At 39.2% G+C, this 15,334-nt stretch overlaps 1 protein-coding gene across 1 annotated transcript in view; it reads right to left on the minus strand.

The window, feature by feature from the left end:
• The window catches only part of ADAMTS12 (ADAM metallopeptidase with thrombospondin type 1 motif 12), a 191,484-nt gene that overhangs the window by 77,764 nt on the left and 98,386 nt on the right, over positions 1-15,334 (minus strand). Inside the window, exons 4-9 of the mRNA XM_082013366.1 lie at positions 11,600-11,796; positions 9,601-9,684; positions 7,811-7,935; positions 6,332-6,481; positions 3,361-3,504; positions 2,523-2,667 (exon numbers count right to left, since the gene is read on the minus strand). Coding sequence (XP_081869492.1) covers positions 2,523-2,667; positions 3,361-3,504; positions 6,332-6,481; positions 7,811-7,935; positions 9,601-9,684; positions 11,600-11,796 — 845 coding nt within the window. The remainder of the gene's footprint in view (positions 1-2,522; positions 2,668-3,360; positions 3,505-6,331; positions 6,482-7,810; positions 7,936-9,600; positions 9,685-11,599; positions 11,797-15,334) is intronic.

The following is a 15,334-nucleotide window of genomic DNA, read 5'->3' on the forward strand; positions in this document are numbered from 1 at the left end:
TGGGACTTGTCTTGGCTCATTTAGCTGCTTTTGGGCAACATATACAAGTCAAATGTTGGTTTGCAGTTTTTTACTTATGGTTCAAGAATAGCATTACTTAGCAACTCTTTGTGAAGCCATCACTGTCAGGTTCTTAAGGCAGAGCTGCCCAAGTGTTCTGGCTGATGGATTTTCTTCCATTATTAAATTAATCCTTTATTTTAACTCTTGTATATGGAATGTGTTTTGTGTTTTTTAGTGTATGAAGTGCACTCCTGCACTGTGCTTCACACACCAGAGAAAGGCTCAGAAACTGAACACAGCTTACCACTGACAGTTACATTTTTATGAGATGCACTCATAGATTTCAAAGTCAAGAGTTCACAGAGGAAATTCTTTAGCTTTGCAAGAATTTGCAAGAGCTTTTTCCATCTTTAAAAATACTGGAATAACAACAGTACAAGAAAAAGCACTGTTTACTGTGTGCTTTTGGAGGTAACAGCCAGAAATTCATGACTCTACCATGGACTCACTGCAAGGCAAGTGATTGTTATGATATCATAAGCAATACAGTATACACTTTCCACCCAATCTGTTAAGAACAGGGTCTGTGCCTTAAAGAAATTAAAGTCCAAAGAAACACAGTTTCACCAAAATCAGTGGAAGTCTTGGAGATAAAGAGAGGGCAATAAGATAAGGATTCTGAGTTCCTACAGACTGACCTATAGGGAGGACCCACCACTTGGAAAATTCCTCCCCCTAATTTGTATTTTGCTTTTCTTTTCCTTATTAGAGGGACAATATTTATGTACTTCACCAGATGCGTAGAGGACTTACTGCCTAAATGGTTCATCAAAACCACCATCTGAATTATAAACCTCAGTCTTTGCTAAGTGTAATCACTGAATCCTGGGGCATCTTCAGCTAAATGCAGATTCTTCTCTCAAAAAGAATCTGTGGATCGAATTCAGTCAGACATTAAATGTTACAGAATAAATGTAGCCTGGTCAGTGAGCGAGTGTTAAGTAAATAGTGGTAAGGGAAAGAACAGTCAGACCTCTTAGACAAAATTACTATACTGATCATTACATTACTGACAGGCAGACCATACTATTCACAATTCCCTTCCTTGCCAGTGCAGCTATGTACAACACACAGGCCTTCCAGTAAAATGTAAAATGAGATGATACCAATTAATTTTCCAACATATGTCTAGCTGTAAAATTAGTTAATCTGGGAGATGTCAAATGTAAAGGCCTACTAGGTTCAAACCCAAGGAAAGACAGAATGAACTGATACTGCAAAATTACATTTTCATTTTCTATCTGTACCAACAGACAACTTACGGTAGTTGAGGAAACTGGAACAGCATGTAATGAAAGCTATCTTTCAATACCTGCTTCAGATTCACTAGTTGCAGTTCAACATTGGTAATCATGTTATCTATTAAGGCTGAGAAGATTAATCAGAAATAATCTCCTTAATAGAAGGGCAGATGAGGAGACACGTAATTATCCAAATGGAACAGTCAACATCAGCAATCCCCAGTCCACAGCTGTGTGCAATACCTTGCCTAAAAAACACTCCAGCACTGCTGATAGCCCCAACGCCACTTCTGCCACAGCTGTGTTTAACAGGGTGAGCAAGCTGGATGCTATCTGCAATGTTTGCTGCATATTGCTGCCCAAAACACAGCAAAAATTAGTGATCGCTTAGCTAGACTAGCACTTGAAACCACTGCTGCTGAACTGATCTTTGTAGAAAAACGCCATATGGAGCCAAATAGCTCTGAACATGCGAGGCATAGTTAAAATACCATACCACTGCCCCTTAGCTAATATAATGTGTTACTCTGCAGTGGCTCCTGGCTCTTGTGGAGAGTTGTGCTGCTGTGACTATACTGCTCTCTTGCATCTCCACACAACACTGTTTTGCTGTGCTGTGAGCCAGACTGCGGGGTACTTTGTAAATTATGCATTTCTACATAAAAATCTGATGTTTGATGCGAAAATAAAGATTCTTCAAGGTACCTGGACTGAAATTTCCTTTAACTAATTAGACCATCAAGAGTGTGAAAAATCAGGACATATCGGAAGAGTGCACAACCCTGATTTCTTCAGAAAACTCTTCCTGGAACTGAAGACTTTTTCCCAGAATGACTTGGTCTGTTGAATGCTATAAGCTGGAAGCATCTTATTTTTTAAAATGGATTTAAGCTGCATTGATAATTTACTTAAGTTCAGTATTCTAAGTTTAAAACTAAAATTACTCCAGTGCAGAAGGACAGACATTTAACAATAGATATGGGGCCAGATCCAGTAAAGGTCTTGGAAAATACAAGGCAAACAGTGCAACAACTCACTTCCAGAATCTGCAGAGTGGAATTAAAATAGTGTTAAGCAATGCCTGCACTAAACATCTAGCCTATGAGACTCTGAACATCCGCATTTGTAGTTAGCAACTGAGGTTCACTGACTGCACTTACACACTGTTGAAGAACTTAAGTTCTATTAGGACAATAAAGAAAAACATACAGCACTTACGTCCACATCTTCACAGAAAGTTGCATTGGGACCATACTGGAGCTGGCACTGGTGATGCACATCATAAATCACTCCAGGAGCAATTATTGGGGACTTTAAAACTTCTTTTTGGGGGATATCATCCAGACAGAATCCCCACCCACGGCTAAAAGACAAAAACTACATATTAAAAAAGCCCTGCAACCATACTTCTTTGACATTTCTGTACAGACTTTCAGTATCTAATTCATAATGGTAATTTTGCATATGGACTTGGAAATAACACTTCCAGATTCCAGCTAAGTTACGCTGAAGTGTTGCTAACAAACAGCACTCCATCTAGTAAGGGAGGGTTTACAAAGGCAAAATATAGCTTGTCAAAGTGGAAATATCATGAGGTCATTACGGTTTGCATAGTGGCTTCAGAACTCCCCACAGCCTCTGGTTAAAGTTATACCATGTTGCTGCTCTTCAAAAGAACACAACAAATTTGAACAAGTCATTGAAGTCAAGCACGTGCCATTGTGGCCAAAGGCAAGGTCCGTGATGTTCCATCAGAGTCCTTGATGGAAAGGCTTCTTTCGTCCTGACAACTGCAAAAAGCTGCAGGTTGCACCAAACCTGAGCCAATATGACAAGACTTGAGTTCACTTCCAGAAAACAAGAATATAGCGGAGCTTTTCCCAAATACTAAGTGATCAATAAGCCTGGGGTACGCCCTCCACAGGAATTAACTCAAGCATACTAAAAAAACCTACATTTAGTAATATTATAATACAGGATTTACTTTAAACTCCACATAAACATCTCATACCCAGTTGTACTCATTTCAGGGAAATGCCACAACCTGATCACTCACTCTAGGAAACGTGTGATGTATTCCTTGCTGCACTGCGACCAGGTGAGTGGAGTAGGATCATACTGCAGCTGTCGGGACATAATATATGGGCGCTTTCCAACAGGTTCACAGTCATTCTCTTTTCCATCATGCTGGATACCAAAACTGAGATAAAAAACATTTAATAATTCCAGCTGATTGGTTGTACCACACCTACCTATGGGTTCCATGCTGTGCTTAAAAAGACATTAAGGTTTCTTCTTCCCCTAGCGAGCTGTAGATAGCTGTTTGCTAAAAACAAAATGATGATCTGACCCAAAACCTACAAAAAAGCTACACTCCAACACACTTTCAAACATGTCTGTTATGCACAGCAGTACTGTCCTGCACAAAATAAAGAACAGACTGTCAGCAACTATATTTTTAAGGGAGTCAGAATACTATCACACAGTTGGGGCAGGAGTCACAGTTTAAACCTCAAAGTTATGTTAAAGCTGCTAAACCTAAGAATGCTTCTGAGCTCTTGGAATCCAGTTATTTCAGACTTGTACCACTTTAACTAGGATCGGGCTTTGTTACACTGTCTTACGCTCTCTTATAATCTCACCTCTATTGCTTGTTTCTTTTTAAATCTCTTTTGATGGATTGAAACAGAGATATTGTTTTCAAAATTACTGAACGTTCAGTGAATTTGCCTCCAACCTCCACTCCTTCTTCCTGTTTAGCTTTCTCAGACTGTGCCTTACAAACAGATCTCCACAGCAGGTCTTCCCAACATGGTTCTCTCCAGCTTCTCTGGCTTATTAAGAAATTTCTTTATTCAACAGGCTGTAAAAGTCATAAATACAAAAAACTTTGGGTGGGATTCAACTGACTAAACATACATGCCTCCACGATTTAGTGATTTAGTCACAGATTGGATAAAGTGAGTTCAAACCATTTAAGAATTTGTTTCTGGAAAATGTAATTGTATCATGACTCAAATGTTCCAAAAGCAGGGCACTATTTCAGTCAGAATCAACTCCAGCAGTGGGCCTGAGGCATAAAAGCAAGTGTGTCCCCTTGCTGACAGGCTCTTTTGCATGAACAGGGTCTGTTGACACAGGAGGCTGCAAACGTCTAGAAGGACAGTAGGGGGAAGAGTCGACTTTTGGCATTCATCTAAGGAATGGGTGCAGGGCTTTCTTCCCCTTTTTTGTTCATCTGTTGCCCATATTTGAACTTTTTAACATTCGTACTCTAACCTGGCTTGAGGGAAGAATTGGTTCGATGTTAACAACAAACCCTAGAGTATTCAATTTTCTTTGTGAAGACAATCCTTTCTGGCAAAGCCCTGCACCACACCTGAAAAGGCAAGTATAGCGGTACTCTGTCTCACAGCATCCAAAGGACAGTGAGTTACCAGCCACCCAGCCTAGACAGGAAGAGGTCACACATGGCTCTATAAGGAAGAAGTGTCTTCTAATCAGTGTCTGATGACTACCGTTAATGAAAAAAGCTCAATGTCAGCAAGAAGGTGTGGGGACCAAGTAACTAAACCCACAGCACCCAGATCCAATTGTAATGATTTCAGCATTATTTACTTGCACTAATTCCTTTCTGGCAATTGAGAAGTTGAACAAAGAAAAGCCAATTAATAGGTGATAGGACCAACAGTTGAGTAATCTTTGTATCAAATGATGATGATGATGATGATATCCCATCAGGAAATATAGACTTCATCCTGACTGGTGGTAAGGCGCACAACGGAAGTAATGTGATTGTAGGTACAGCAAGAACACATCATCTAGCCAAGCAACACGGTTCAGCTGAAAAGTACAGGCATTCTAGCTAAACCAGACTATCCATGAGACAATGCTCTGCTCAGTGTCAAAACAGATTAAGAAAACAGATTTTTTTTGCGTGAGTTTAATAAACCAACTGACCAACCAAAACACCCTCATAAATTTGAAATATTGAGAAATATAGTTCAAGCAAAAATACCCAATCATAAAAAACGTTTAGCTATGTCTGAAACTCAATGCTCAGGAACTTTAGTTGACTTGACCTAAGTGTATCCACAATAGCAACATTAATATACAGAAGATACCAGTTTTTAAGAAATGCCCAAAAGTGACTTTATTTGTTCATCAGGAAGGAGACCAAAGATTTGATATTTATGTGAAGTTTGCTTGAATTAAAAATGGTTTTTAGCTAATTTGCAATATTGAAAAACCTTACAGAATCACAGAATCATTAAGGTTGTAAAAGACCTCTAAGATCATCAAGTCCAACCATCAACCCAACACCACCATGCCCACTAAACCATTTCCCAAAGTGCCACGCCTACATGTTTTTTGAACACTTCCAGTGATGGTGACTCCACCACCTCCCTGGGCAGCCTGTTCCAACATTTGACCACTCTTTCAGGAAGTAAGGGAAGTTTTCCTAATACCTAGTCTAAACCTCCCCTGGTACAACTTGAGGCCATTTCCTCTCGTCCTATCACTAGTTACTTGGGAGAAGAGACCAACACCGACCTCACCACAACCCCCTTTCAGGCAGTTGTAGAGAGCGATAAGGTCTCCCCTCAACCTCCGCTTCTCCAGACTAAACAATCACACTAAACAATAATGAAACAGGTATGGTTTATGTAAATCATTTGGATTGATTCTAAGATCATCTAGAATAATTGCATAGTAATTCAGAACATGTTTGGAAAAATTAGTACAATTAAGTGATGCTTCTTTGTAACTTAATTATTTCATCCTGAGGTACTGTCCTACCAAACTGTGTTAAAAGGGGCAGACTGAATAGTTATAAATATAAACAAAAGTCAAAGGCTTAAGAATCTGTTTCTTATTCCCTTGCTTAGAAAAAACAAACACAATTTTGGTTTTAATAATAGAGACATTAACTCACTCTTTGTTTTCTTCCTCTCTAGCAATTTGAGTATTAACGTACAAATAATAAATTAAACTCAATTAGGTCCCCCCTTCACTTTCAACTATACCTGTGTCCGAGTTCATGAGCAATAGTGAAAGCCAATGGAAGGCCAGAGTCTTCGTTGATGTTACAGCTTCTGTGAGGCTGACACATGCCTGACAGATGAGACAAACCTAAGGTTTCACACGGACGGTTCATGCCAGCACAAATATCCTTTCTAGAATCACAAAAGAGACGTGCCATTAAAAGAGCTTAAAAACAACTGTAGAGTGTCACTTACATTGGGTGGTAAGTGTCCATATTATAATGTATCAGTGCTAATTTCATTTTAAGCAAAGCATGGAGTTAACATTTTTACAAACATCTATGCAACATGAACATACACTTGTTCTGCTACTATCATATTATATTGCTATAATTTGTAGCCAACATTTATGTTGCTGTAGTGTCTCAATACATGTTTATTGACAGATTGCATACGAAAAAGTTTTAGAACCTCCATCTCTGACAGTGTTTTGAGATATGGTTTCTCAAACTCACCATACCTCAGCTTCATTCAACTGAATTGTTTGAAGTCTCTTTATTTGGAGACGTAACCCACACATCATTGTGAGACTTCTTTTTCTCGTTCTTATTTTAAGCTTTGTTGACTCTCTTCTTTACTGCACCACTTGAGGGGTTGGTTTTTTTTGTTGTGTGGTTTTTTTTTTTTCCTGACAGACTTTAACTTAGGACTTCTTTTGGCAGATGTTAATCCCAATCTTTCCTCTCAGTTGTGAGCAGATTGGGTCCGTTCTTATGGACCTGTAGAAGTTCTGTTTCATGCCTTGCCACAAGCTCTCTGTGTAACCTCAGACATCACCTTTAAGGTGGCACCATCTGTGCCTCTCTTGCTCACACGTAAAGAAATATTTTGGGTCTCCTAAAATACAGAGATAATATTTAAAAATCATACACTTTAAAGCTTAAAAATAAATGGCACTGTATGCGCAAAATACTCTTCCATTCTGAGCTGCACTTGTGTATTACTTTAGAATTTGTTGTTATGGTGTTGTTCATCTACATATTACATTGTTTTGGTATACTGCCTCAAAGAAGAATAGAGAAGATATCAAGCAAAAAATGAGATAGGATCAAGTGGAAAATGACCTGAGCTCTGCAAATCGTTAATCTCTCGGGACATACAGATCTCAATTTCCTGACTAAGATGGATCTCTAATAAAACACCCACACACATACTTCAAGTGTTATATGTACTTTGAAAACAAATGACAAACAATCCCTTTAAAAGGTACAGAAGGTCTAACTTTAACCACGTTTTTATAATATACCTCATATTGTCTGCCTGTATGAGCGTCATACATGCTTACACTAGGTTATTTTTGCATTAACACTGTATTTCAGAAACAGCATGTCTTCATCAGACCACTTTACTGGGTTCTGTGCAGGATGAACTAAGTGATGGCATGAGCCTGTAAAAAAATACCATCACCAGAAAACTGCAACTAAACAATATTCAGCCACAGCTGCTGAACTGCTATTATACCTGGTTAGAAGGACAGCCACGTCGTGGTGTGTAGGGTTGATGTCACTCTTGGGATTGACACTCTTCTGCCATTTGCAGAAGCTGGCTAGTGTCTTATCAGCATGGTGAACTATCTTCAAGCCTTGCTAATGGGAAATTAAGGAAAATATTATTGTAAAGACCACACTGCATTGCAATACATGTCAGTGATGTTAGCTGTGAAGCTGAGTAATCTCTGAAGTGCAACAGACTATGCCTTTTCCTAAGGCTAGAGACATCATTAGGAGCAATGACATCTATTTATCTAACATATTGAATATTAAGTTAAAATGTTGACATTTTTGTAATTGGTGCGGCTAAAGGAAAAATTAAGTGCATAAATTCACATATATTTTGGTATGAGAATTTTCTAAGATCCAACACTGAATTGAAAATTTCAAACAAACATTTTACATTCTCTTGAATGCACATTTTCCTCTATAGAGAAGGTATTAGTGGGGGACTTCATGCTTAAGTTTGTCATTCAATGTTATATGAACATGTCGTGCTCAGGGAACAATTATGCTTCTAATGGTGTATTTCTTTCACAATATTTTTCAATGCCAAAGAGAAACAATGCAGTCATAGATGTTTCATTGTCCTCTTATAGTTATATAGTATACATGCAAGTTACTGAGTTTCTTCTGGAATACAAAGTATGCAAAATAAATTCATTCAGAAACATATCTTCTCATTTATGGTCTTGTGCATTCACTGTATCTTGTCTCAGTTTACTCTATTTAAGTTTTACAAAGCATCAAAATAACATTCTTAACAGACAGTAATTTCTGGGTAACTTAAAACCAAATTTTGAAAGATACCCAACACTGCTGCTTCCAACATTGCCATGCTCAACTGAACAGGAATCCATGGTTTATTATCAAAATAGCCATAGAAATTTAGCAAGTAAACTTAACTGAAGGTCACCATGGACTTCATGTCCTCATCGTCCTGTTAAGATGTGAACTACAAGTTTTGGTCTGCATATTCTGAGGACTATACAGATAGATTTTACCCTAATAAATATTTCAGAAGATATAACCTGGCCCCATGGCTTGATTCATTGCCTTCTACAGCACTGGGACATTTGGCTTGTGGTCATAAATCATAAGCCGCTGAGAAAATCCCCTTAATGTGTTCTTACAGTCAGATCAAGCCATGTTATGCACAGTGTTTTAAAAATAACTATAAAATTATGACAATCAGCATGTATTTAAGCATGTAGCAACATATTAGTGAATGAGAGACATTGGAAATTACCAATATATAGCTAGTTTACAGCAATCACCATCTAATTAGTCCTCATTTTTTTGTTTCAAAAGAGATCTAAAAAGAAAAATTTGTTGGAGCTACACAGTAACAGATTTACTTCTTCAGAGACCTGCAAATACTCTAGCACAACACTTTATAATACATTTCAGGTAATGCTAGGTAATTAGATTCTGAGTGATGATGTAAACATTAATTTTTGTTTCCATCTAGTCTTCCTTGGCATCCCATGTTCTTTTGACACTGCCGAGATTCCATTTCTGCATTCCTAATTTGCCTGTTTTAATTATCTTTTCCTTAGTGATTTTATGCAGAAATACCTGAAGTCATCAGCTAAATACTTTGCTATCTGGGGCAGCATTTATTCTAAAACAGACATACCAAAATTAATGGAAGAGTAAAATGAACATATTATTTTCTGCAAATTAACCCTCCTCTTCAGAATTATGGCCCAATGCATTGAACTCTTATAAGTGACATTTTGAGGAAAATAAAAACCTTACCTCCTCCTCCTCAAAGAGTATGAGCCGGACCAGCACAATGTGAATTGCATTGCCAATGCTTGGGTCATGGAACAGCCCTGTGACCTGTGCCAGAGCCAGGAGGTATGAGATTAACTGATTCCTCTATAGCACAACAGGACTTTAGAGAGAAAATATGACATTTACTGCAAGCACACTGTTCTTCTTGGGGTGGGGGTGTTTCATTTTTTAAATCCTCAATGCACTTCGTTGAAAGTTTACTGAAATGCAACGAATGTTAGAACTACTGCAAAGGGCAGCTCTGCCAAGTAAGTGATGATACAGGATTTGGCAAAAGTTACTAAGTTGAAGAGCAAAAGCACACATCAGGTTATTTTAAGTCCATTTCCCTTTCAAGAATTTCAGCATGCTTAAAAAACATTAGCAGAAAAGAATGCAACATCTAGACCCATGTAACACTGATGGAGAGGTTCACTTAGTGTGCAAAAATACCAGCATATCAAATTGTCCTGTTTTCATTTGATAGGAATCAGCTTCTGCCACAACAAAATAAAAATTAGTCCATACTAGGCAAAGAGTTAAATGATGGATACTCTTGTGTTTTCACAGCACAGGAGAGGATGATAAGAACAAAAGCAAAGATAATGAATTCATTAAAAAAAAAAATACACATAAAAAAAGAGCAAGAACTGAACTCGGCAAAAATTTGACCCAAATAAAATGTCACAAGCATCATCACAATGTTGAATTAGGCAGGAGGAAAGGGAATAGGAACAGAAGATAGTCGTAACCTATTTATATGTGAGCGATGTCATATACCACAAGAAATACAAATGAACAAAATGGATTATGTTTGGGTCAAAACTGTTTTGGAAAGACCATTAAAGGAGAAATTACCAAAATGAAGTGGAAATTGTGTTTACAAAGGCCTGATTTCAATATGGGTCTTTTTTAAGATATTAGACTGAAAATTGAATCATTGTGAGTAACCTTAACATCTCAGGTACAGACGACAGAGAAAATGTTAAGACTTGTTTGTTGCTGAATCTGATCATGACAGGGTTTTATTCCACATATTTTCCCTACATGGACAAAACCTCATGTGCTCAAATGAGCTTTGTGTCTGTTTAATCAGGCTCACCGCCTCAGTAGCCTCAGACTGCTTGGGGCACAGTTGGGAACAGATTATATAAACGTAAGGGACAGATCAGTTACCGTGGCTAGAATTACACTGTGATTAATTTCACATACATTACACACATACCATGATAACGACATAAAAGACATCCTCAATAGACTCTCCAAGGTCAATATCTAGTATGATACAGATAATAACAGAATACATATCTGTAGTCACTCTCATGAAACGCTATTGCTTTTTCCCAGGTCGAAGTACATTTTCAAACTTGCCACACAGGAGAACACTGAAAGTGAAATATTCTTTTTTTTCCAATGTGGATTTTGTAATATAGACAGGGTACTTATCTGGAAAAACAGCTGTACTGGTTTTAACTGGGATAGAGTCAACTTTCTTCATAATAGATCATACAGTGCTGTTTGGATTTGTGACCAAAACAGTAACACACTGATATTTTAGCTCTTGCTAAGTTAACTACAATTTCCAGTGGGCTCCTATATGCCTTCCTCATCCACAGACATGCAGAAGAATCCATATGCTTAAAACTGTAGAATTTCTCTCAGCTGCTGTAGCTACCAACCTGAAATCACCAAATGAGCAACAGGCTCCAGGGGAGACAGGGAATTTCAGTGAAAAGAAAATTAGTGCTAGCATTTATACTTATGAAAGTTCTCTCACTTAAAATACAGAGAAAAATTACACCTATGCAAAATATAAGGTAAAAAATGCTTTAAAATACAGAGTTTCAATGAACATATATGAATGATACTGTATTTCTTTCAGTGAACAATGTTACAGACTTCTTTCAAGGTAAGCAGTAACATAATCAAGTTAAAATCTGCTTCATTCATCTATCTTAAAAATAGGAAATACAGTACATACCATATTCATTATAGTGAGGATGTATGATTCCACATGGTCACTTCCATGATATTCAACCATCTTACTGTCTGCAACCACAAGCGTCTCCACCCATCGCTCCTTGCTGACAGAGCGCCGAGAAACCCTTCTGACAGCCATGTGATTTTGTTCCCATCGCTCCCTCCAATGCTGCTGCTGTTTGAAAAAGCTGAAGGTATCTGCAAGAGTAAGAAGCAATGCTGACTTGAAAATATTTTCAAGCTTGATTTGAAGTGTATGGCTGCAGCATTTGCAGACAGAACGGTAGCATCGCAGAATCACAGGATGGTGTAGGTTGGAAGGGACTTCTCGCTGCCACCTACGTGGCTCACAGCAGGGCCAACTCCAAAGTGACACCAGCCTGCTAAGGGCCCTGTCCAGTAAAGTTCTGAAGAACCCCTTAGACGGATCAAACACACATCCAAAGGTTACCCCGACTCAAACACCAAGGAATAAGGTGTGAGACAGAGCCAAGCTAAAAAAACTGAATTGGGGATGCCATTTTCAAGGAATTTCTCTTCTGTGGTTTGGCTCTAAACTTTCTAATGACATCAGTTCATAGTTCAAAATAAGGGATACACTTTCTCCACAGGCAGCTCTTAATCTCAGCAGCGTGGCATGTTAAACCCAGTGCTGTGGCACATCCATGAAGGGTTTGTTCTGTGCACGGAAAATATCCCCGAAGAGTGCAGACACTTCACCAGTAGGTGTCATCTAGATACCAGCCAGGCCCATGGGCTCTTCAGCTGCTGTCATGTCTGACTGACAAGCAAGAAACTTACCGTTTCCACTGTAATTTGGGGATCTAAAGCCTTTCGGAAGAAGTCTTTGCTCTGTAGTGTTGTTAGCAACCTTGCACTGCACTCAGTGGCACTAATTACTCTCCACTCATTCTAGTTTTGAATGCCAGCTGACTGTGTTACCAGGGAAATCCTGGGGATGTAAATACCCCTAGGCCTGAAAAAGAAGTGAGAGACGCCAGTTTGACAATAACTGATGGCATTTTTCCAACCCAGAAGCCAGCGAAACACTTCTGCAGTGCTGGGATTCCCCGAGTCCCAGGAAGGATGAGGAGCACTTGTTGCTATTACAGATACTGCAGTAGTCCTTTGGCATCTCACTCACAGAAAAGAATGTCTTTATTCCACACAGGGCACAGCCGCAGGCCAGGAAGACAGCGCTTGCCTCAAAGTCCTTCCAGCCTGTCCAGCGTTATCCCCACTACAGTGTGGCAGAAGACAGTTATCCAGCACTACCTCCACCTCTCAGCACTACTAAGTCTTGAGGGACAGTTACCCAGACCACTCTCCCTTGAAGAGTGGATGACCTGGCAGCTAGGTCCCAAATCTTGTGTTCACACCAGCAGAAGATCCGTTATGCCTTTGTGACAAATGCACCGTTTGCCCTTTAGAAGACCTAAGTGCAGCCAGAATGTACCATGGCATCTTGTCTGTCTACAAGACGCAGCACCATTGGACTACTAATGATGTGTACAATACATCTCTCAGAGTAAAAGATGATTGATATCTTGGTTTATTGTACATGTGTAAAAGAAGATGCACAGGTTTTTAGAAATGGGTTCTCTGAGGTCAGTCTGAAAGACACCTCAAAAAAGAAATGCTAGTGCTGATAACACATTATGTGTAAAATTGAAATATGCCACATTAATAATCAAAACTACAGCAGCCACATCACACATTTAGAACCGAGCCACACTGCACAAGTATGCAGTACACAGCAGCTCCATTAGTTGACACACACTGTGACCAGTTAGCACTGCATCATTGTACTAGTTCAGGATTTCACCAAATACCACTGAGAACCACCTACAAACCTACCCCAGTCAGGCTCATTCTACTAGATAGAAACCTGTATCTCCATGGACCACCAATGTTTATTATAACATGCAATGTTATAATTTTTAATATCCACACACTGTCACAATAAAGAGCCCAAGAATATAAATTTCATAGAATCACACAGAATCACAGAATCATTAAGGTTGGAAAACACCTTTAAGATCATCAAGTCCAATCATCAACCCAACACCACCATGCCCACTAAACCATGTCCTGAGGTGCCATGTCTATACGTTTTTTGAACACCTCCAGTGAGGTGCACCTCCCTGGGCAGCTTGTTCCAATGTTTAACCACTCTATCAGTAAAGAAATTTTTCTTAATATCCAACCTAAACCTCCCCTAGTGCAACTTGAGGCCATTTCTTCTCATTCTATCGCTAGTTACTTGGGAGAAGAGACCAACACCCACCTCACCACAACCCCCTTTCAGGTAGTTGTAGAGAGTGTTAAGTTATCCCCTCCCCAAATTTTCTTTGTGATTACCAACCCAAATCACTTGTCAGTGTCATCCTGTGCACCAACACAAAGAGACTCTGTCCTGTATAGTTATGTTAATTAGTAAAAACAGTTAATAAAGAAAGTTGCTTTCTCACCAAGTCAAGGGACTCAAAGAAAGGCATACATTTTTGTATCTTAATCTTGAAGAATAAGACGCATGGAAAAAATAGCTTCTTGTTTACATGGAAGAATATGGTCTGTGAGTAAGGACAAAGAAAAGAAAGTGGGTGGTATATTTGGTTTGGTTTGTTTGGAGTTTGGAGGTTTTTGTTTTAAGTGAAGGGAAATGGGACTATCACTGCTATAACCTCCACTCTAACCCCACTAACCCTGGCTGCAGCATCACGCCTGCTGCCTCCCTCAATCTTTGTTTAGTTACTGCAATAGTCACCTCTACGAGGGGCTATTTATGAGGTGCATTCATGGGCCTCTATTGCATAGTTTTCAGCATTCTTTTTTCTATGCAGTGCAGTTCTCAGTATCTACGTTTTTAAGGATTTTGTGCATAAAAAAACTTCCCCACAGCTATCTGAATAAAAAATTCTGTTCAGACTGCTGGTTACGTGATTTGTTTATGGCCAAATAAAACATCACACCAGCCATCAGGCTTTGTATTCACATCCAGCAAAAAGTTTTGTTTACTGTCTGAGCAGGTGATAGCACTGGAGGTAAAATGTTTAAAGCCATACAGACTGCAATGGTGAACAACCCTCAGAGAAAAGGTTGGAGTCCTGGTTAAGCATGAGGCTATGCACTGCAGGAAAATCTCAGAAGAGATTCAAGTTGTGAAAACTAATGCTAGACAGCAAGAGGATTCTGCAAACAGATCTCCCTCCTCAGTGAGTGATGCCCTCCAGTGCAGGTATCTAAACTGGAAGGGTGTCATCTAAGGACTGGATCCCCGCTGTGTTAAGTCTCCTGGCAGCTTTTTTAGTTAGATGAAGCAGAGAGGGACAACCTCTTGGAGCTACACTAACACACAGGCAGCTATAAAGTATGGTTCTACTTCTGCTTTTATGTCTCTCTGAATGATGATTGTCTCTGTTAAGCTTTTCATTCTGACGTAAAATAATCTCACCTTGCTTTTACCTTAAATTTGCGAAGTGTTGCAAGTGATTTCAGATTTGCTGAGAAATCCCAGGCACCCTATTCTCCAGGAATGGAAATCTTGACTAGGAGCCCACCAGTTTAGGAATACCCAAGAAGTTATGGAGAGTCTGAGACCTAGTAACATACAGTGCTGTCTGAGAAAAGCCTGCCTCCCCACACTCTTCCATCGTAACTGCTGAGCACAGCACACTCCACAAGTAGCAGAGGAGAGAAAGGAGGTACTTGAACCCTGAGGGTTTCCATGTATTTT

This window comes from Phaethon aethereus (genome assembly GCF_964289735.1).
Source record: "Phaethon aethereus genome assembly, chromosome: Z".
Taxonomy (NCBI): domain Eukaryota; kingdom Metazoa; phylum Chordata; class Aves; order Phaethontiformes; family Phaethontidae; genus Phaethon; species Phaethon aethereus.